Here is a 22809-nt window from a genome sequence, read left to right on the forward strand (position 1 = left end):
TTGGTAGTATATTTAGAGGTGCATGTGTCTTATTAACTCTGTTTTCTCCTAGAGCTTCAGGAAGAAATCACAGCCAGCATTTCACCCTATCTGTGATTTGGGGTGGCGTGTCATAAATATAAAGGGAAAGGTAAACACCTTTAAATCCCTCCTGGCCAGAGGAAAAACCCTTTCATCTGTAAGAGGTTAAGAAGCTAAGACAACCTCGCTGGCACCTGACCAAAATGACCAATGAAGAGACAAGATACTTTCAAAGCTGGAGTGGGGGGAAACAAAGGGTTCTCTCTGTCTGTGTGTGGCTTTTGCCGGGACCAGAGCAGGAATGCAGGTCAAACTCCTGTAAAAAGTCAGTAAGCAATCTAGTTAGATATGCGCTAGATTCTGTTTTGTTTAAATGGCTGACAAAATAAGTTGTGCTGAATGGAATGTATATACCTGTTTTTGTGTCTTTTTGTAACTTAAGGTTTAGCCTAGAGGGATTCTCTATGTTTTGAATCTGATTACCCTGTAAGGTATTTACCATCCTGATTTTACAGAGGTGATTCTTTTACTTTTTCTTTAATTAAAATTCTTCTTTTAAGAACCTGATTGCTTTTTCATTGTTCTTAAGATCCAAGGGTTTGGGTCTGTGTTCACCTATGCAAATTGGTGAGGATTTTTATCAAGCCTTCCCCAGGAAAGGGGGTATAGGGCTTGGGGGGATTTTCGGGGGAAAGACGTTTCCAAGTGGGCTCTTTCCCTGTTATATTTGTTAGACACTCGGTGGTGGCAGCAATAAAGTCCAGGGACAAAAGGTAAAATAGTTTGTACCTTGGGGAAGTTTTAACCTAAGCTGGTAAAAATAAGCTTAGGGGTTTTTTCATGCAGGTCCCCACATCTGTACCCTAGAGTTCAGAGTGGGGAAGAAACCTTGACAGGCCTACCAACACTACTGTCTACCACAAAGGAGACAACCTAGGGTTTGCCTATACTTACTGGGATATCGATGCGCGGCAATAAATGCATTGGTGGTCAATTTAGCGGGTCTTTGACCCACTAAATTGACTACAGCTTGGTCTCCTGTCGACTCCTGTACTCCACCTGAACGAGAAGCACAAGTGGAGTGATGGGAGACCATCTCCCATCAACATAGCGTAGTGAGGACCCCATGTTAAGTAGATCTAAGTATGTCAAATTCGGTTACGTTATTCATGTAGCTGAAGTTGCATAATTTAGATTGATCTCCCCCAGTGGTGTAGACAAGGCCATAGTCTTTTTTTACCTCCTTCCTTCTTTCAGTCAGACTCCATCTGCTTTTAGCATTACACTGCTGCAGTCTGAAAGAGGAGCTTTAGGTTCACTACAGAGAGCTTTAGAGTGTGAAAATTTCCTCTCTCAGTATGCAGGGAACTTTAGCTACATTTAGTTATGAGTAAGTTGGAACCTGTTGATCTTCCTTTTGGGATTTTGTATTCTGCATCTTCATTCCTTCTGACTTGCGGGTCTCATTGTTAATACCATCATCAGTTCTGGGATGGATCCAAAGGCATACAGTTTTGGCCAAGATTCAGACTAAGTTTTTGGATTCTTCTTATGAATGTTAAGCTGTGCATTTGAGGTGGTGATTGGAATACTTTTTTTTTTTAAATTGACTCCACTAGAACATTATGCCAAAATTCCTGAAAATTGAAACTGACTGACTTTGCACAGCTGTAATATGCTGGCAAGAGTTTAAAATCACACCAGTTAGAAAACACCTGCCTCCTTTCACTCACTATGACATCCAGTCATTATACAGGAAAGAAAAGAATGCAGTCACATAAGATAGTGTTGGAAAGACTTTGTGTCCCAACTACTAACTGCAGCACGCATTCCTAATTTGCCACAGATCAACACAGATCCCCCCACCCCCAAATCCCCAGACACAAATCAACACAACCAGTAGACACAATAGAAGCTTGAGATTCTGTCATGGGTATTTTTAGTAAAAGTCAGGGACAGGTCTCGGGCAATAAACAAAAATTCAGACGCTTGCAACTTGTCCATGACTTTTACTAAAAATATGGGTTTGGGGACAAACAAAGCAGTGACAGAGCTTGCAGCTGTTCCAGTCCCGCGACTGATCCTGTGGAAGGGAGTGTTCACTGCTGCTCTAGCCCCGGGGGGCTAACCCAACCCCAGCCACTGCTCTAGCAGCCCCAGGGCTGGCCATTGGCCAGCTGTTCCCAGGACTGCTGTCCAGGGCTGGCTGCTACTCCTGTGTTCTTGGGGCTTGCCATTGGCCAGGTGTTCTGATGGCCTGTGCGCTCGGGCTGGCAGATGTTCTGGCAGCCCCTGGGCTGACCACTACCTAGCTGTTCTGGCACTTGCTTCTCCACAGCCTTGGGGCTGGCTGCTGGTCAGCTTTTTGGCAGCCCAATATGGCTGCTGATCAGCTGCTGGTCCAGTAGCCCCAGAGCTGACAACTGCTTCAGCCCTGCCCCAGAAGAAATTCCAGAGGTCCTAGAAAGTCATGAATTTTTTGACCGAATCCTATCCCTAACAATAACCAACATGCATAGTCTACTGAGTACCACTGTGACAGCGAGAATGACCATGGTTGATGGCATCACACCACGCATCATGTAGTGAAGTTCTCAGATCGGAGTCAATCCTGCAAATCCACAAATTTCTGGTGTGGCCCTGTGGGCAACATCCAGAAAGGCTCAGGGCATGCTTCCCTTTGCGCGTTGATGGAAAATTTGAGAGGCTGGTGTGCTAGGGTGTTTTAGTCCATCCTGGCAATATGACCAAAGAGCACACAATGCCACTTTTGGATGTAATGAGCGACTGAAGGAGGGTCAGATCTCTGCTAGATCGACATTTCCCAAAAAGTCAAACCAATTTATGCTCAGGCTTTGGCACTCACAGTGCGTATGAAAGGCCTCTAGCTACTCCAAGTCTGTCTGTAAGAGCGTCCAGGTTTCTGACCTGTATAGCAATACTGGTAATACAGAAGTTTGATAGATCCTGAACTTTGTCTCAGCTTAACTATGTTTTGAAGACATGGACTTTGTGCATGGGACAGCGAGACCTATTCATTGAAGAACATCTGGTTTGCTGCCACTGTTTGAACTCTGCTTGCAGCACAGGTACAGAACTCATCAATATTCTCCAAGGTACTTGACAGCCCCCAACCCTGCATGAGGGTTCTGGTGACCCAGTTCTGGATCTTGGTCTTCCACCATTAGACATTCAACCCCATAATATAGGCTGCACCCTGAAGGACTGGGCTGAAATTCTTTGACCTCTCCACAAGCAAGGTAGTGTTGCTGGCATAGTCTTGTCAGTGAACACTTCTTGATCAGCCTTGATTCTGATATGGGGAGTAGTAAGTCCAAATATCGAATCAATAGCTTGATAGAATAGTGGCAGGGCAAGAATAAATCACTGCCACACATGTGTAGTTGTGTAGAAATGCAGTAAAAGCAGTGAATCAATACACACTCTTGCACCAATACCAGTGTGAAGATCATACACCAGATTTAGCAAAACACACAGAACGCTAACTCGTTTCAGTGTGAGCTAAAGTGCTAACCTGTCAACCGAACCAAAAGATTCTTTGATGTTGATAATGTCACATGAAGCAGGTGTTTAAATTCTTGGTGCAGTTCAGACAGAAGCCAGAGGGTAAGGACAGCATCCACTGTTGACTGCCCAACACTGAAACCTTATTGCTGCGGACAATGGTGTCCAGTAAGGAGCTGCTGCCTCCTACCAAACAAAATGTGATCAGACCTTTCCAAGGACCAATAACAATGAGGATGGCCAACCTACAATAACCCCAAACTCAAACAGTCCTTCATTGTAGCACACACCCTTCATTCACCACCAACACAAATCAACACAAAATGCCAAAGCACAATACACACTCACCCACTTTCACTCATACTTACCATAAGACCATAAACTTCAGTGTCAAAGCCTACCACTAGTAAGCTCATAAGAACTTAATGCCACAAAATATCTAACAATCTCAAACTGGTAGATCATACTATAGATGTGAGTTAAGGGCTTAAATATACACCAGCTCTTCTGGGCAGGGGCCAAGTGGTGACACATGGGGGGCAGGCATGTGGGGTCAAGTGACTTTTCCCCCACCCCTCCACCTCCCGAGACTTGCTGCTTGGCTTGTACTGAACATGCTCAGTAATACTGCTGAAGCCAGCTGCCGTTACTCTGCCCCCACTATCAGAAGGCACGGATCATCTCTAATTGGTTCTGGGTTTGTACAGGGCACTATCCCAATACAAATAATAAATAAAGTTTTGGTCTCATAAATGCTTCCAAAAGGTATTTAGATATACTTCACCCAGAAAACTATACTAAACACTCTACATGTCTAAATCAAAGTGATAATACAAACAATGTTAAAACAATGCAGAATTCATACCAATTTACACAGATAGCCCTGAGGTGCAAACGGAGACAGTAATGTTTCAAATCAAAACATTCCTCCCAAATCTTCAAAATGCACAGGGGCAGGGTTTCAAATAAAAGCAGTTGATCTTCTGCTGAATCCACTGAGGAATGCCACTTCTTATAAATTGCCACAGCACATCTTCTGACGTAGCAGGGTAACTGTGGAAGCTGTGACTTTTTGGCAGTATGCACTGATGAATGAAACCTCTTTATTGCTTAATCCGGTATAAACTGCTTAACTATTCTTAGGATCTACAGTGCGCCTGTCTATAATGAAGGGCAACGGTTCTGGCCATATAATCAGTACTTCAATGAAGTTGCCTGAATCATATGTTTGTCCATGAACACATTTCACTAAGGTCCTTTAAAACCAACCAACCAGAAAACACTGTTCATCCAAAACATTTGTCCTGATGTCTGTTATCAGTAATTACATACAAGGAAAGATGTAGAGGAAGCAGAAATATAATCTGATCACATTCTAACTGTTTACTGATATGTTTATTGATTGCCTTTCATTTTGTCCAAGAGTTTGTGTTTTGCTTATTTATTACCATTTTAGTTACCCATGCATTACCAGAGATTGAGAATAATCTGCAATTTAGATGGGATTATTCCAAACCATAAAGTTTTTCTAACAGACAGTTGCCAATCTGCTTCTCATCTTGATCTCAGATTAATTTCTAAATTGCCAAACTGATGCCAAACAAATGTCCTATTGTTGCAAGATACCTCAGTTAGTTAGTTGATGATAATCAGAAGGGATGCTATGATTATTATTAAGTTATACATAGATTGGTGAAATGTTGGCTATTTGTGTGTCTTTTAAGTCTCACAGTGATTTTAAATAATGTGACAAACACAAATTTTAGGCTGGAGCGTCCCAAGGTTCTACAGTGTCCAACTCCACTGGCTTTCTGGTAGTAAATATAACGAGGAATATTATTTTCTGACAGCTGCAAAAAACATTCATATGCTGGAACTATTAAAGGTTTTTCTCTCTGTTGTTTTTTTTAAAACTACACGATTTCAGTAGGGGTGCATTCTGTCCATAGTGATTCGTCATTAAATATAAGAGGCTATAATGTTCTGAAAAGATAGGATCCAAATCTGCATAAATACTCAATTTTCAAATGTGAAAGATTTTTTTATAAGTTAAACATAGCTTTATAAATAATGTAGCCTAGCTGGGCATTAGTTGTACACCAGATGCAGTAAAATTGCTGCTACTTAATGCTACTGTAAAGCCATAAGAAATTTTCATTTGGCTGTTGAAGTTGGCTGGTTTAGTTTCACAAACGTTATAATGACATTTCCGAAAATCATAAATGAAGACTATTACAATAGTCTATGAAAAATCCAGATTCCTGAACAATGAAGTTGGGTTCTAAAGCAGAAAATGCTAACTGAATTGAAGTCCTGTTTTCCTTCACTTGTAGTTAGGTGATTAAAAAATTGTCCTTCAAAGTCACATGAAATAATAATAAAAAGTTTACCTCAGTAATCTACATGTAATATGTTTTACATATCCTACAAAACTAACCAAAAGACAAAGCCTTATTGGTTATGGCACTCAATTGGTTATGACAACCAGATGTGGTTATATTTGCTAAGAGTGAACTTCCCTTAGTCTAGCTCAATTGTATTTTCTATAATGCTGTTTTCCAACCCTACACAGTTATACCCCCCTCCTCTTTTAGCGTGATGTAACAATATAGTGCTGATGATGAGATTCATATTGCTGGCAGCAATCTAAAATTGGCTAATCAGAAGTACATCTTTTTGTCCTCTTTCTCAGCTCTAGAGTGCTTACTATACTGCTTATTCTCAGCAAGAAGGGTTTCTTTATTAATTCCACAGTAGCATAATATCATTCAGAATCCATGAACTCTGATACACGAAGTATCTAGTGAAGCAGAAATTCCCATGGGTTAGAGGAGAAATGAGAGAGCTTGCATTAGAATCTAACTCTATAAAAATGTGAATTTTAAAACATTATATTAGTCATTGCAAAATCATAGAATATAAGTAAACTCGTGAACTGGTTTAACTGTAATTTCTTGCATGCCTTTTGTGGCTGAAATGCTGGCACATTTGATTTTAATCTGATGAAGATGATTAGCCGGGAAACAAAATATAGTGACTTCAATAAAGCTATGCCAATGTACAACAGCAGATGATCTGGCACAGTATGTCTATAGAACCTCATAAGTGAACCTCTATATCCTGGGATATTACAGGATGCTAATAGACTGACATACAGTTTTTTTTTAAAGGAGCCTTTGATTATTAATGCAAGCATCTTTGAAAATAACTACCCTAGGGGATTCAATTAGATAAGTATACAAAGTGCTAAGAACCATAGGTATAAGTCTGGAATACTATACTACAGAAATAATATTTGAACAAATAAAATCATACTTACATGGTTGGGTTCTACAGTGTGTTTGGAATATAGAATTACACACAGACGCAAACATCATAGTACTTCAAAGGAGACACAATTACTGCTATAGAATAAAACTGAGAACAAATTAAATATTCATAGAGTTGATTCATAGAAATGTTAGCTTGTTGTGGAATGTTAAAAATATGCACACAAAAATTAGGATTTAAACACCATAAAGGTGACATTTCACTTGTTTTCTTTCTTACAAAATCATGATCCCTTTGTGTATGTCAGAGCTGCGTGCAGGCCAGTAACCAGATGGAGTTGGCCAATATTCCCAGCTGCTAGTTGTAGCAATTTACATCTGTAATAATGGAAACAAAATTGAGCATTTTAGTTTTAAATAGAAGGAGGAGTATTTTTTGCCTGGAAACTGCAGGTGCCAACATTTTATTTGTTTGCCTACTGTACAGACTGCACCATGAAAGATGCCAAAATTAGTGAATCAGCTTTTCCAGCATTGAAATGTCTTTACTAGAGTGCCATCATCAGAAAGTGATTCATCTAGGACTTATGCTACAGTATTGTGATGGACACGGCAGAAATACAAAGTTATATACCTCGAGGTTTCAGCAACAGACCCAGTAAGTAATAGAGTACCATAGTATACACATCACTCCTTGTTAAAGATAAATATAAAATTTGCAGTTATTCTTTGTAGCTTCATAGCAAAACTGATGCAATACAAAATCCTTTTAGAGGTTTAATTTGATATAATCCTTTCAGCTACCATAATGGTTTTATTTGAAAATTCCCAGAGTGATTCCACATGGAAAAAATCCGTGAATAAACTGATAAGGACTCTTACAGCAAAACATAAGAGCAAAAATCTCCTTTCAGGTCTTCCTGGAAGACTGACTGTGACAGTCTGCTCTCCCTAAGTGCATAGATTTCCCATTGACTGTGCTGTAGGTACTGATGGGAGATCCATATATAAGCACAGTAGAATACAAGTCATAATGGAGGGCATGCATCATAAAAGTGAATTTTGATCTATGTACTAAATCCTCTAGGTTATCAATGCAATCCACTTCACTAGTCAGAAGCAGTGGCATACATCATGAGCTAAGAAGCTTGATTTAATTTCCAGGGCAGCTTCCTAACTGGAAAATGTCAAAGTAACATGTTGTGAATATTTATGGTCTACAAGCTTCTTCCTTCTCTGTATAATATGCACTGAAGCCAAATGACTTTTTTTGTACTATTCACGTATACTCTGAGAAATAATGACACAGTCCCCTGCCTTGAGGCCAACGCTAGGCTGGAAAAGAGGACAAAGTTTAAATTGGATAATAGCTTGTTTTGTGAAGATGTTCATGTCCTCAGGGATGAGGGAAAAAGAAGCCAAAGAAAGCATAAAAGGAACTGAATTCTTACATGCTGGTGGGAGGTAGCTGAAATCTATAGCAGTCAGAGGTAAAAAGATCACTTTGCGTTGTGGCAGTTTTCTTGCCTAAACTTCAAGGGCCAGCAACGAGTAAGGCATGTTGGTAAGACTCCTATGGAAGGATAAACCAACATTCAGAATTCATTGGCAGCTAAGCAGAGAGAAAACAGTTCCCATGGAAAGGGGGCTAAATTCCTATCTTTGTGAGGGCCAGTGCTTTGCGTGAAAGACAGTTGTTTACCGGTACTAGAGCCTAGTGCATCATGTATTTGAGTTAAATCTGTCTTCCTTTTGTTTTGCTATAACATAGAATCATAGAATATCAGGGTTGGAAGGGACCCCAGAAGGTCATCTAGTCCAACCCCCTGCTCGAAGCAGGACCAATTCCCAGTTAAATCATCCCAGCCAGGGCTTTGTCAAGCCTGACCTTAAAAACCTCTAAGGAAGGAGATTCTACCACCTCCCTAGGTAACGCATTCCAATGTTTCACCACCCTCCTAGTGAAAAAGTTTTTCCTAATATCCAACCTAAACCTCCCCCCCTGCAACTTGAGACCATTACTCCTCGTTCTGTCATCTGCTACCACTGAGAACAGTCTAGAGCCATCCTCTTCGGAACCCCCTCTCAGGTAGTTGAAAGCAGCTATCACATCCCCCCTCATTCTTCTCTTCTGCAGACTAAACAATCCCAGTTCCCTCAGCCTCTCCTCATAAGTCATGTGTTCTAGACCCCTAATCATTTTTAACATATATTGATATGATTAATATGTAGATCCATTTTGAATGTTGGTTGCTTCCTCTGTTTGTTTACCACCAAATCAACACATATGGAACCAGAAACGGGATACTATACAAAGCAACCAGCTCAGAAGTCTGAGTGTGGTAGACTTAGCCCAGCAACTCAATGAAAGATGCATTTTTTGTTCTGGATGTTTTCTTGTTACCATCTGTTGGGAACTGAGAAACTTCTGATTTATTTTTCTGAAATAATCTTTATATATTCGTACATTGAAAGGCCAGAAGGGACCATTGTGATCATCTGGTTATACCTGGTAGATACCTGGTTATACCTCCTGTATAACACAGGCCAAAGAACTTCCCCAAAATAATTCCTAGAGCAGATCTTTTACCAACAAAAAAAGCCAATCTTGATTTAAAAATAATCAGTGATGGAAAATCCATGACGACCCCAGGTAAATTGTTCTAATAGTTATTACTCTCACGGTTAAAAATGTATGCTTTATTTCCAGTCTGAATTTTTTTAGCTTCAATTTTCAGTCAATGGGTAGTGTTGTACCTTTCTCTCCTAGATTGAAGAGCCTGTTATTAAATTTTTGATCCCCATGTATGTACTAACAGGCTGTAATCAAGTCACCTCTTAACCTTCTCTTTGTTAAGCTAAATAAATTGAGCTCCTTGAGTCTATCACTAAAAAATATTTTTCAATCCTTTAATTATTCTCATGGGTCTTCTCTGAACCCTTTCCAATTTTTCAACATCCTTCTTCAATTGTAGACAACAGAACTGGATGGACTCAGTATCCCAATAGTTCTCACACAGTGTCAAATAGAAAGGTAAAATAACCTCTCTAGTCCTACTCGAGATTCCCCTGTTTATGCGTCCAAGGGTCACATCAGCTCTTTTGGCCTCAGTTTCACTAGGCACTCATTCAGCTGATTATCCACTGCAATCCCCAAATCTTTTTCAGAGTCACTCCTTCCCAGGATAGAGTTCCCCATCCTGTAAGTATGACTATGTTCTTTGTTCCCTAGATGTATATATTTATATTTAGTTATATTAAGACACATTGTTTGCTTGCACTCAAAGTGATCTTTGTATATTAGTGGCCTGTCCTTTTCATTATTTACTACTCCCCAATATGTGACTCGGTTTCCCCTCTCCCTTGATTTTGCTATTTACTTGGTTGAAACAAGGCAGGCGGCACAGTGATTGAAGGAAAGTCACTAAGCAAAAAAGAGAATCTAACATTGCTGGGGGTAATTATGGCAAATTTCTAGACAGGTCAACAAAGTTGGCAGAAGTACTACCGGTTGGGAGAAAATTCATTGACTGGTTTTAACTGTGTTCAAGAGGTCCAAAAAACGTAGAATAGTTTAAAGTGGGAAGCCTGTTATAGGTGAAGGTTCCCTCTCACTCTATCAAGAACTGAGATGAGACTTTATCCAGTAAAGGAAAAACAGGTTTGAAGGACTTGGAAACCGACCAGGGTCTCCATATGAAAGATGGGTGTCACCTGGTAAGACAGTGTGCAGATAAGCTGTTGCTTGCTTTCAAGATTTATTTTCTCTGTGTTGCCGGCACCCAGTGCCCAGAGGCAAAACAACAGCAGGGGTTCGTTACCCGGTGTGCGTCACTCAATAATCACAACGGGGTGGAGAAGCAGAAAAGTTTATTTGCAGCTGCAAACAAGGTACAGGGAGAATAGAATCTCAAATCCTGCACCTCAGAGCAGGTCATTACACACACTTTTATATTCCTTAATGCGACTGCACTACACATCAGCCAATCAAAACTTTACACAAATACTCTGCCTTCCTTATATGGGTTACAACAATATTTATTTCCTGCAACCTCTAACAAGCATTCCTAGCAACTTAAACAACCAGCACATTCTGTCTGGCCTTGTAGCTGTCTCTCCTTTTATCTTTAACTTGGCGTCAGCAAACCTTACTCAAACCAGCCAGGCCTGAATTCTATTAAGGGGGGTTGAGAAGAAGCCCTTAGGCCTTCAGCAGGGAGACTTCCTCGACCCTTATGGCCTTCCATCCCCTCAACTTAACTAGTGGCCATGCCCTGGGGTCTCCAACATCTGTAATTATTTTGTTCTAAATACATTCTATGCTTTGTGAAGGCTGACCGGTCACTGGTAAACGCTGTCATTGTCCCTGGGAAATAACAGGACAGCCAGTGAACTCCACTCAGACTTGCTAAGGTGATCACAGTGAGGGAACGATTACAGGAGGAAATTTCAGCCTAAATCCCCAGTCTGGAGGAAGGGAGAGGAATACAAGTTGTCACCCCAAGACAGGTTACAGCAGAAGCCTGAGATCTGAGTGAGGGTGCTCTCGTGGGGGCTACAATGGGATTAAAAGCACAGTTACCCCCATGAGTTTGACATCAGTTATACAATTTACTTCAGTGGTGGGCAACCTGCAGCCCGTCTGGGTAATCCGATGGCAGGCTGCGAGACAGTTTGTTTACATTGACTGTCTGCAGGCACGGCTGCCCGCAGCTCCCAGTGGCTGTCGTTCGCTGTTCCTGGCCAATAGGAGCTGCGGGAAATGGCGTGGGCCACAGGAAGGTGCTGGCTGCCGCTTCCTGTAGCTCCCATTGGCCAGGAATGGTGAACCATGACCACTGGGAGCTGTGGATGGCCATGTCTGCACACGGTCAAGGTAAACAAACTGTCTCGCACTGATTTATTATGAATGAGGCAAGCTCCCAAAATTTAATCTGTTCTACATTCAGCTCTGGAAAGAAGTCAGAATATGTGCTCAAAAGAAGTTCATCTGCCGCTGATCAGCACAAGAGCAAAAACATGCAGGGCTGGCTGGGCATTAGGTGCAGCTAAAGGGTGCACCAAATTGGTATATTACCAAAGTAGCGTCTACCAGTGGGTCCCCGGGAGAAACTGATGAGGTTTAAAAGTGCCCTGCTCTGGCAGAATCTCAGCAAACACTTGCCGTCCCTGGGGATAAGGCTTAGCAGGTTAGTAGACATGAATCAGTTTCATAGTAATTGTCTTCACAAACTGTTATAAAATGTCTTAAAACTGTGAGGTATTTGTTTGGCATATCTTACTTTTTTTGTAATTACTTGTAAAGTGCAGAGTATACTATTAATTGTATCAAACTGTATAACTATGGTATAGTGTATTCCCGTATAATGCAAAAGGAGCCATCTAGTGTAGGCAGTCGGTCCATATTGCTTTACAGTGTTATGCTGATAGAAAAGCTGAAAAAAGAATAGTGGCTTTGATAATTCTTTGAATTGTTGCCAACTAGCTGTCCTTTTGATGCATCGTGTCAGCCACTGTGTTATGAAATAGCCCACTGGAATACATTTAAATAATGATTGATTGAAAAAAAATGTCTTCAAAGGCTTCAGAAGATGGAAAGCAAAATGGGACACATCTGAATAACTGTCAACACAGAAGATTGCGACCAAAATAAGGTTAGCTACATTCATGCAACTGACTTCAAGGGGTAGGTGAAAGGTGAATTGGCCCTCTGATTACAAGTATCATTTCCCAGTGCCGTGCTATCATCTTGAGTTAGATTGAAAATGGCTCTGAAACATCTTAACTGAGATTTGACATAGTAAATGATACTTGTTGTACATGTTTATTAGTAACTTTCACTTTTGTTCTAGTAAGACTAATGTTGCCACTTTTTAGAAATTTAAATTCTTGACATGCTGAGCATGAGTCTGACAACCCAAAATGGGAAGTGAAATAAAAATATTTGTTTCTTTTTTCTACTCAGTCTAAAATCAGTGGCTCGACTCTTGGTCATGCTGCATTTGTTTTGCATTGGGTCACAAGTACAAAGTGACCTGAATCATGGTTGATCCCACTTGTACAGTGCAGGAATCCTCTGGTGATGTTGGGCTACTGAACTGACGTCTTTGCCCAGCTCTCTTACTGGCCCTGGGGTAGAGGGCGTATCTGGAGGAAAAGTGCATGGTTGGGGCATCCCTATGTTCTGCATTGTTCAAATGACCTTTGAACTCTTCATTTGTTGTGAGTACCTATGAGGAATCTCTGTAGGCTACAGTGCTTTGACAGCTTCTGGCATTTTCCTCTGTGGTTGAGTGTTGCCAGCTATAAAGCAGTACTGGCAAAATATGACTCCTTTAGATCAGCTCCTGAAAGAATAAAAGAGAATGTCCACTCCCTTCTGTTACTAGACGTAGAGCTTTTCTCAACTTCTAGGAAGCCAGGATTCTTCCCAAAATACTTTCCTTCTACTAGTGGGAGCTGCTTGTCATTTGCTTTCATCTCCAAGCAGCAAATCTCAATTTGTACATCTCCCAACGATATACCTCTTGTGTATGAAAAGATCTCAACCAATGTTGTGTGCTATCCAATAGTTTTTCTGTGGCAATGAGGATTTTCACTAAATGCCTGGTGTCATAACCATTTTTCTTTGTTGTCAAGGTATCTTCCTGTGTCTAGATGACTGGTCAAACAGAGCACATACAGCATTAGATGTGTTGATTCAGCTGTCATGTCAAGTCCATGTGGCTTCACATATACAAATCAAAATCCATTTTCAACAGAGCACAAATGATATTTCTTAGAGCCCTGATGAACTCCACAGCTGTGAATCTTTCTTGCCAGAGGAGAAGTTCCATGTTGGTTCCTTATTCACATTGCGGGAGGTTTGGCTCCATACTTCTCAGGAAGCCTCTTTAAGTTATTACCTACAACGGACCAAACTTATCTGCAATTTCTCCAAACTTTTTGTAGAGTATAAGTATTAAAACAGGGTCAGTCCATCTCTGTTCAAAGGCTCTCCAAATGGAGTGTAAATGTAACTGTTATAACTGGGGTTCAGGCACCTGGAGATATCTGTTCACGTTCATGTAGGTCAAAGGCATGCTTTCTGTGAGGTTGCACTCCATATGCTTTATGAATGTGAATATGATGTAACTGGAATATGCTTCATGCAAAAGGTCTCTTGTAAGGCATCATTACAAAGGTAAAAACCTACTGAATATGTTCATCCTATTTGTATGAATGTATCATACTTGTAACTGAAACTAGAAATATGAACTATTACTCTGAGGTCCTATTGTAATTATGCAAAGTGTGGGCCATTAATGGCGGCTTGGAATCTTGATGGCTCCCATTAACTAGGACAATTGGTTGTAAATGGCTCTGTTTACTTGTACACATGTGCCTTCCTGTACTCATGTCTCCCAGCTACTAGGTAATGAAGATTTGTTTGATGCAAGTCTGTTTAATTACAGAGAATGCACATACGGTCCTATTTCCCTGAATGTGGGAGAAATAAAACAACAGGATATAGTTTCTTTGGTCACAGCTCCAATCCTCTTTGAGCCATCAAAAGCACAGAACTCTCTCTAGGCTTGTTTCTCATGGCCACACTATGAGTGCTTCTCTGGGGGCCTTTGGAGCTTCTTTGCTCCTTCTCTGTCTGGTTCTATAGTGGTTATATCCCCTCTTCCACACACACATACTGACACACAGCTACAATCAAAATCAATCTCCCACCCCATGTTACATTCAGCCCATAGTGAAACCCCTCTACCTACATAATTCTGAATCTTGAACTAATCAAAGGTGTATTTAATTTAGCATGAATGGAAGGCAGTTGTTATGCCCACCAACTCCAATGAGTTTTCTCCCAACCCCCAACATAACTATAGGATAAGACTGCAGAGGCAAAAACATTAAGGTCATTCAAGTGGTGATTAGATATAGACCTTAGATACAGTTTTTAAAAAGCTCAGTGTCACTGTTCAGTGTCCATTTGCTGTTTTTGGAATTGCTGCAGTTTCCTTTTGATCTTATTATGTCTCATATCTTTAAACAGAGTTAATATCTGCTCAATAAAATAATTTTTGAGTCCTAAAAGTGATCTACTATCTTAGTGCAAGCATACAGGCTCCTGCTGTTCGGTAGACAACTCTATAAACTCTTGCTTAGTTAGTTTGCTTACAAGTATGGTTGCAGTTGTATGAACATTTAATTTATTTAAAGTATGATTCTGTTATTTAGCCTGAGGAAAAGCAAAACAAGGTATTTACTTCTCCGTATGTTTTGGCATTGTTTTATCTCCACTGACATTGCTAGCTACTTAATTTCATTTAACTCATGAAATGAACTTTTCTAAGCACATTAAATCACAATTACCAGTAGGTTTTATCAAGAAAATTTGTTGTAGCATGTGGAGCCAAATTCATCCCTGGTTTAACTATTGAATTCAGTGTAAAATCAACTTCCATGGATTTCTCCATATGAGAAATATGCTGCTTTGTTAACCAGAGAAAAGACATATATACTATGTGACCACATTAAGCGGTGACATAAAAGATGATGTAAGTTATGTACTGATAAACTGGTGTGAGCAAGGATACATTGCAGTCAGCTGCTGTAAATTGGTTTAATTTACACACCAAGGCAGCAAAAGGAAGTAGTATAGCAGTATGAAAAATAATGGGGTAGCACACCTGAAATAAACGTTAATCAGTGCTCCAGTTTCTGTTCTATACTTTGAAAAGCTTTTCACATGAAGCAGCAGGAGTGGGGCAGCCTGACAAGCTGTGAGGCCAGGTGAGAAAGCTCAATCATCATTTCATACTTTCTCTGCTGGGAATGTAAAGTTTTAAACACAGTGAATATGATTGTTTTACTAATTCCCTGGGCAGCTCCACTCTCAAGATCTGCATCTGTTCTAAATCCTAAAGAGCACCTTCTGCCTCCAACTGCCTGGCTCTTCTTCTCAGCCCCTTCCAGGTTTCTTATGTTCACTTAAGTTGTTCATACTTATGCTGTTCTATTTATAATGTTTTAAACATGTAATTGTTATGCTTTCTGAAATTATACATATAAAAGATATGCATCTAAAATGTATGTGTTCAGAAGTCAAAACCTGCATAGGGTAGTGGTGAGGGGCCGCAGTGAACTAGACGATGGGAAGGCAGGGGCTAAGGGGGCTGCTGGCAGGATAGTTGAGTAGCTTACATTCCTCATGCTATAGGAGATGCACAGAGGGAGAGCTCTTCTCCTGCATGCTTTAAAAAGAGCACTCCCCTCCTGTGAACTTCCCCAGGGTTTAGTGACAAGCTGCAGGCATGGCCCTTGCTTATGGCTCAGCAACTGAAATGGGTGTTCAAATAACTGATTGAGCTGTAAGTAGGTTCTTTTGATGATGAAGACAATTTTCTGTCTGATCCTTTAATGTGGCTTATCCTGCAAAATTACATTGCACAATACATTCTCTATTTAAAAAATAGTGCAAAATGTATTGCATGCCATGAAGTTCAACGTAGAACACATTTTTACATCAAATTAACTTTACAAATAATATTAGATGACAAACATTGCAGAAATTGACAGAAATGGTAATGAATGAGAGTTCATGATTCAATGTCTGCATATTAATAACTGTTGAAAATGGTCCATTTCTTAGATTTTATAATTGTGCAAATGAGTCTCAATATTTAACTGTCACATTTCAGAAATTTGTTTGCTGGGGGTATTCTAAAAAGAATTAGACTTATCTAAAAATGTTCAAAAAGGAGTCATTTTAAAATGTTTATATCCTATATCTTAGTTAGCAGGTTTATATGTAAGTGTTGCATAGGTGTTTGGAACTCAGTAAGTACCAACAGCTGGCTGATGGGAATTGTGTGGTGTTTGACCACATTGTAGACCCTGGCAGACTGATGGGCAGAAGAGTACAAAGCAGGGGACACTCCATTAGCCTGTCAAGTGGCTCCAAAAGACAAAGTGCTGCTAAAGCAAAATGGTAAAACACAGATTTATAAAGGAAAGGGTTTGGGCGTAAGAGGTGGAAGGAATGGTAGCTTTTCACATTGGGCTAAAATTGCAAATTTAATGAGAATCCCAGCTTTCAGCGCACAATAAATATTATAGGGATTTTTCATAGTTGTAATTAATACTACAAGTAGGTACCCATTCAGGATTATTAGATATTTGCACCACTTCTGTCAGACATGTTACCCATAAAGAGGACTTGTGTTATGTTTGCTTTTGAAACCTCACTGTAGATCCCTCAGGCACGCTCTGTGCAGATAATCCCAACAGAGACAATTGCAGCAAGGGACAATGGGTAATAAAGAAGATTGTATTAGACATCTCTTCTGACAAAGTGTTCAGGAGGTGATTGGAGACAACAGCAACCTGCCTAGGGCTTCTAATTCAGAACAACGCAAACCAGTGCTCTGTATTTTTCAGGGGAGTTTGTTCATGAGCGGGGGGAAAATGCCTCCTTCCCATCCCCCACTCAAAGGAAGGCTGTGGGAAATATAACAAAAGTTAAATGATTGAAACAAAATATATGTCTTATATAAATATGAGAAACAAAAAAGCTATTTTAGACGAACATTTATTAAAGTTGCAAATTCAACAACTCAAAAATTAGGAAATACCTGAATTGAGGTTGCTGGGCCAGGCACATAACAAAGATTACTGCACAAATTAGTGAAATTTAAATGTTCCTTTATTGGAGTTACGGAGTTCCATGTTCACATTGATATTCTTAACCTCTATTCCCTAACTTTTTGGCTCCTTATTTGCCTGCCTATTTACCAAGCACTAAGGAACACACATTCAAAGACTTTGCTTCAGGCCAAGGTACTGGAGCTATTAACCCTTTACATTACAGTGTAAATGCCACCACGCTGTTCCACAAAATAAACCTTATTCCTGTCCTAAGGAGATCATGACAGTCCTTGATCTGTCTCTTGAGATTGCCAGTGTGCGTGCCAATAAGTGTTAATTTTACTGTGTTTTTTTTAATGAAGCAGAACATAGGAAATTTGTAGGTGTGGAACGAAGGGGGTTATAGCTGCTCAGAAAGCAATAGTGGTTGGTGTCGGGTCAGGATGCCCATGGAGTAACATGGGAGACATTGAGCCAATGGGTTTAGAGGCATGCATGCACTGGTTAAGGTCATAACTCTAAATTCAACACTGTCCACCTCATAGGAAACCCTACAACTTTAATTACATAGAGTTTTTTAGCTGTTATTTGGTGTTTTTCCTAAAGGACATGATTTAACCCCAAATTCAGTTACTGCTGATGTGCCCAGATTCAAACTGGCGACTCACAGATGATTGATTGTTTACCATAATTTACATTTGTTATCCTATGTGGCCAGTGCTTCAAGAATCCTGGAAACATGAATTAGTCTTCACATGAGCTAAATGAAGGAAGACCCTGATTTGCTTGATGTAATTTTAGAGGTACAGTGAGTTTGATCTACAGAACCTGTGGCCAGCAACTTGAAATACCAGCAGAATAGATTATTATAAAAACATAACAAAGTGTTACAGCCCAGGAAATTTCAAATAAATACTGAACAAACCTCCAAACATTTATTTTCAAACAAAACAGACATTTCTCTCAACTCAGTGGCTTTTTTGTCGTAAACTGTGGTGGATGTGAGAGGCACTTGGCCTTAGTTGACTTAGTAAAGAGCTGTTTTTTTATGTAATGAAATATTTTTGATTGTCAATTAATAACAAAACAACTCATTCATAATAATTAATGATTGTTATAAAACCTATCTCTGTGATTTCACAAAGAGTGCTTTGAGTTTCTGGAAAGCTTACATGCAATGCAGAGGTTGACTTTTTTTTTTTTAATCTTATTGGAACAATGAGACAAAACTTATGCAATTGCATTTGTTCTTTTAAACTATTGTACAGATGCTTTTTTACAATTCCATTTTCATGGACTATATATGTATCTTATGCAAATGATCCCTTCTTTGCTTGCTGATCACTTTACTGGACATTGTATAATGTTTCCCTTTGATGTAATTGAGAGGTATCTGCTTAAGGGAAAATTTGATAAATGACAGAACTATAGAATTGCTCCTGTAAAAACTGTGTTTGTACTATGGATACTTCTGCAGATGTGATCATGATCATTTCTCTTTAGTAGTCCTGACACTTAAAAAATGAATTCTCTACTTATTTGAACAAGCATGCTATTGGTAGTCACTGTAGTCATCTTTACGTGATTCCACTATATAAATGCATCACTTCTTGTGATTAACAGGGAGATTCAAGGCCAGTTTCTCTGTGCAGTTATAGTCCCTTTGTGCAACTCAGGTACTACAAAGGGGTCATATCTGGCCACAAAAGACCAGTAGAGAATTCCTCTGTCAGTGCGGTTTTCCTGCTGGAACAGGTGTGCCACAGTTATGTGCTGTGCCTGTGCCCCATTCCCTGCAATGATGGGCATGTCAAAGGACATAGGGTGGGGTGAGGACAGAGTGTGGTGAAGCTCTGCTATACTTATTCTCCTCCGGTGTAAGGTATATTAAGGACTCTATACCAATAGCACAACTTGGAGAAGCCAAGCAGCAGCTCTAAACTGTGTTAGGTCTGTGGCTAGTCCTGAAAATTAGGGAGAAGTAACCATCCCCCCTTCTGCCTTCTCCCAGTGTCTGTGAGAAGTAGGTCTCTGGCACAGAAGAGAATCTAGCATTTGGTGTTCCAACAGTTCATGCTTCCATCTATGTGGCATGGTGTGGTGACTCAATATTAGTATAGTGGCAGCATACCGTCATGTGGCTGCTGAATTTTTCTTACCCCACTTCTCAAGCTGTTTGTTGATAATTGAGTACATTTTTAAATGAAAAAAGATGTCACCTAATTGTAAGATAATACAGAAGTGATGGAGAAATTGAGAAGAAAAAACATAAATAAATAAAAACAGAGAAACCAGCCAGTCTATAAATGCTGAATTGTAATCATATTCAAAGCACAGTACTATAGTGACATATTTAGGCCCTGATTTTGCCACCTGTGCTCTTATTTATACTTCTAAATCCTAATTAAGGTGCCTAGATAGAAGCATCTGTTTAATAGACTAATATTAGGCAACTAGGTTTTTAAATTTTACCATAAGGGGTTTAAACCAGGGAAGCTGTTATGTTGAAGTAGTACATAAATGCATTGTAAACGGGGGGTTATAGCATTATGGATGTGCCCTCCATGATCGGCCAGAGCAGAGCTCTCTTCCTGCAGAGCATATACACCAAGCTGATTTAAATATTCAAGACTCATTCAAAAAAACAAGGAAAATTGTAAAATAAAAGTAATTTAAAAAGAGTTAATGTTGAGATTGTGAGTCACAATCCTGCAAACTCTAAAACCCAATAATGCACTTTTATTACAAAACATTGTGCACATTAAACTCCCCATAAATGTTAAAACTTATGGAAATGAACACATATATTGTTATTCTCAACTGTTATATTGGCTGCTGCTGCATATGGTAGAAATTGCTGCTATGTAGTGTGTTGCTTAAACATTTGTCAAGGATGTCTAGCGTCTGGGGAAAGTGGCTCTTTTTATCTGACTGTATTAAATAAAATAAAATATAAGCCTTCCTCATTCACTGTCACTGCACCCCCGTAATTTTGCCCACCACATCATAACTTTGTATGCTAATATGTGGAAAAATAAAAATAGTGGTCCTGATAAATTCATAGGCAATTATAAAGTCCCATTTCCTATTTTATGAGATTAATTTACTAATAATTTGTTCTTTGCACTTTGTGTTTAGGGTGGGGTAGGCTGTGTAAATCAGTTTGGGTGATCGTGAAGAAACTGATAACAGAGAACAGGTTGGGTCCAACTGTCATTTCCACACCTTTTTCTGTTTGGGTCCTTTTAAAAAGATGTAGAAAATTGGTGCTGAAAGTATAATATTGATTTTGATTATTAGTATATTTCAGTGAAACACACTTATAAACTTAACTCTTTTTTTATCAAATGTTCTGTTTAGGAATTATTACTACTACTATTTATATAGTGTCCAAAGAGTGCTAGTTGCTTGATAGAGTACAAGATGTAGGCCCTGATCCTGCAACACTTATGTATATACTTAACTTTTCTCCTGTCAGTAGCCCTACTGATTAAGAATGTGCATAAGTGTTTGCAGGATCAGGACCTTAGTTTGTATGCCTGAATCTGCTGTTTTCTGATTGGTGGCTTTGGAAAATCATATAAAGTCCCTCCATACGCTTACCTCACTTCACCCAACATAAAAATAGACATATAAATATTTACTTTGTGGGAACATTATTGTGGTTTGCATTTATGATTTGTAAATTATGGTTTTTCAAAATTAATTATGGTTTGTCAAAATGTTTTGAGACCTTGGCATGAAGACATTGTCTAAGTGAAGAATATTATTATAATTAACAAACATAGACCATACACTGAAACGTCCGTTGCAAAAGAGGGATACAGGATGATGGGGAAAAAAAAAAGTAGTAAAGCAAAATCACAATGTATCTTAGTATTTTTTGCTCAGATTCCTCCATTCAAACAGTTTCAGGGAATCCTTTTTTTTTTAATGGCACCCACAGGTAATAGTGAATATATCATTTCTAGGTCATCTGTAGTGTGAATTTAATTAGTCTTTTTTATACTTCTATTATGAATTAATAATTTGTATCTTTCTACAACTTTTATTCTATTCTTTTTTTCTTTTCTTTCCCCCTTTACTCTCAAAGGAGCTGGTGGTTGGTCTCCTCTTGTGTCCAACAAATATCAGTGGCTCCAGATTGATCTTGGTGAGAGAACTGAGATCACTGCAGTTGCTACCCAAGGTGGATATGGGAGTTCGGACTGGGTAACAAGCTACCTCCTGATGTTCAGTGACAGTGGAAGGAACTGGAAACAGTATCATCAAGAAGAAATCATTTGGGTATGTTTCTTTAATAATAGGTACTGAGTTTCAGTGGATAAATTGGAGCATGTGCAATGTATGCTGCTGCAAGCCTACTAGCTCAAGCAGGGCAATAGAATTTAAAGAATTACTTTGAAAGGGCTATCCAAATAAATAGCTAAAAATAAATCTTAATTTTACTTTCTACAAGATAATTTTTTTTAGATTATTCCATTAAAAAGTCTAGAGGGTGTGATCTGAGGAATAAAAAGGTAATGCACAATCTTTTTTGTGTTGCTATGTACAGTGGAGTGGTGATTTTCCTTCACTGTCACTTTTATTGTATTAAAGTGGTTAAAATATTTTACTGTTCTTATTTCTTTGGATAATATGGTCTAAGATTTAAAAAAAAAACCCCGAAAATAAATGGAAACCATTACTTTAAAAACAAAACAAAACAAAACAGTGCAAGCACAAAAACTTTTGGTGGTAATATCTATTGAATCTGGTTTCTGATGTTTTGAGCCCCAACCCCCTAGAAAACCATCCTAAAAGATGCTCAGCCTCTCAATCCCAGCAACCTCAATGATAGTGGACGATGCTTAGCGCCTCAGAGGTGATGTCTGGAGTCCATGTTACATGTGCATTTTTGCAATACTCGACAAAGGGGGGGAACTTTTCTTGATCCTCAGTGGTTATTAATTTGTGCAATGAAGCAAGAATATTGATACTCCTTGTACTGCAATTGTATCCTGCCTTGTTTGATTCATTTTTCAATTTCCTATGCTTTCACTTCAATAATTTCTTGCTGCAGTGAGTGTCAAAGGTTAATTAAACATTATGTTAAAATGTATTTCATTTTATACATTTTAATTTTTGTTGACTTTTTGATTTTAAGTGCTCTTTTCATTCCATTATTGCCAAGGCCTTGTGTATGGTATAATGTGATTATGCAGTAGCATAAGTTGTTGCATAATTATCTTCTTTTTGAATTTGCTACATACTTGGGCTCCAGCATGTGTTTTCATAATAAGAAAACAAATATCTATTCTAGTCTATATGTTCACAAGGGGGGAATCTAAATGGCAAATGAGCACAAACTGCTACAGTA

The 22809-nt window shown here is 39.2% G+C and overlaps 1 protein-coding gene across 6 annotated transcripts in view; it reads left to right on the forward strand.

The window, feature by feature from the left end:
• CNTNAP4 (contactin associated protein family member 4) overlaps positions 1-22809 on the forward strand; it is a 310896-nt gene that overhangs the window by 67909 nt on the left and 220178 nt on the right. For 5 of the 6 annotated variants that reach the window (XM_073344935.1, XM_073344938.1, XM_073344940.1 and 2 more), the window contains one exon: positions 21544-21737. In XM_073344935.1, coding sequence (XP_073201036.1) covers positions 21544-21737 — 194 coding nt within the window. Of the gene's footprint in view, positions 1-7353; positions 7474-21543; positions 21738-22809 lie in introns of those variants that run through there. The other variant, XM_073344937.1, reaches the window with a different exon arrangement.

The sequence above is a fragment of the Lepidochelys kempii genome, chromosome 5, assembly GCF_965140265.1.
Source record: "Lepidochelys kempii isolate rLepKem1 chromosome 5, rLepKem1.hap2, whole genome shotgun sequence".
NCBI classification, from domain to species: domain Eukaryota; kingdom Metazoa; phylum Chordata; order Testudines; family Cheloniidae; genus Lepidochelys; species Lepidochelys kempii.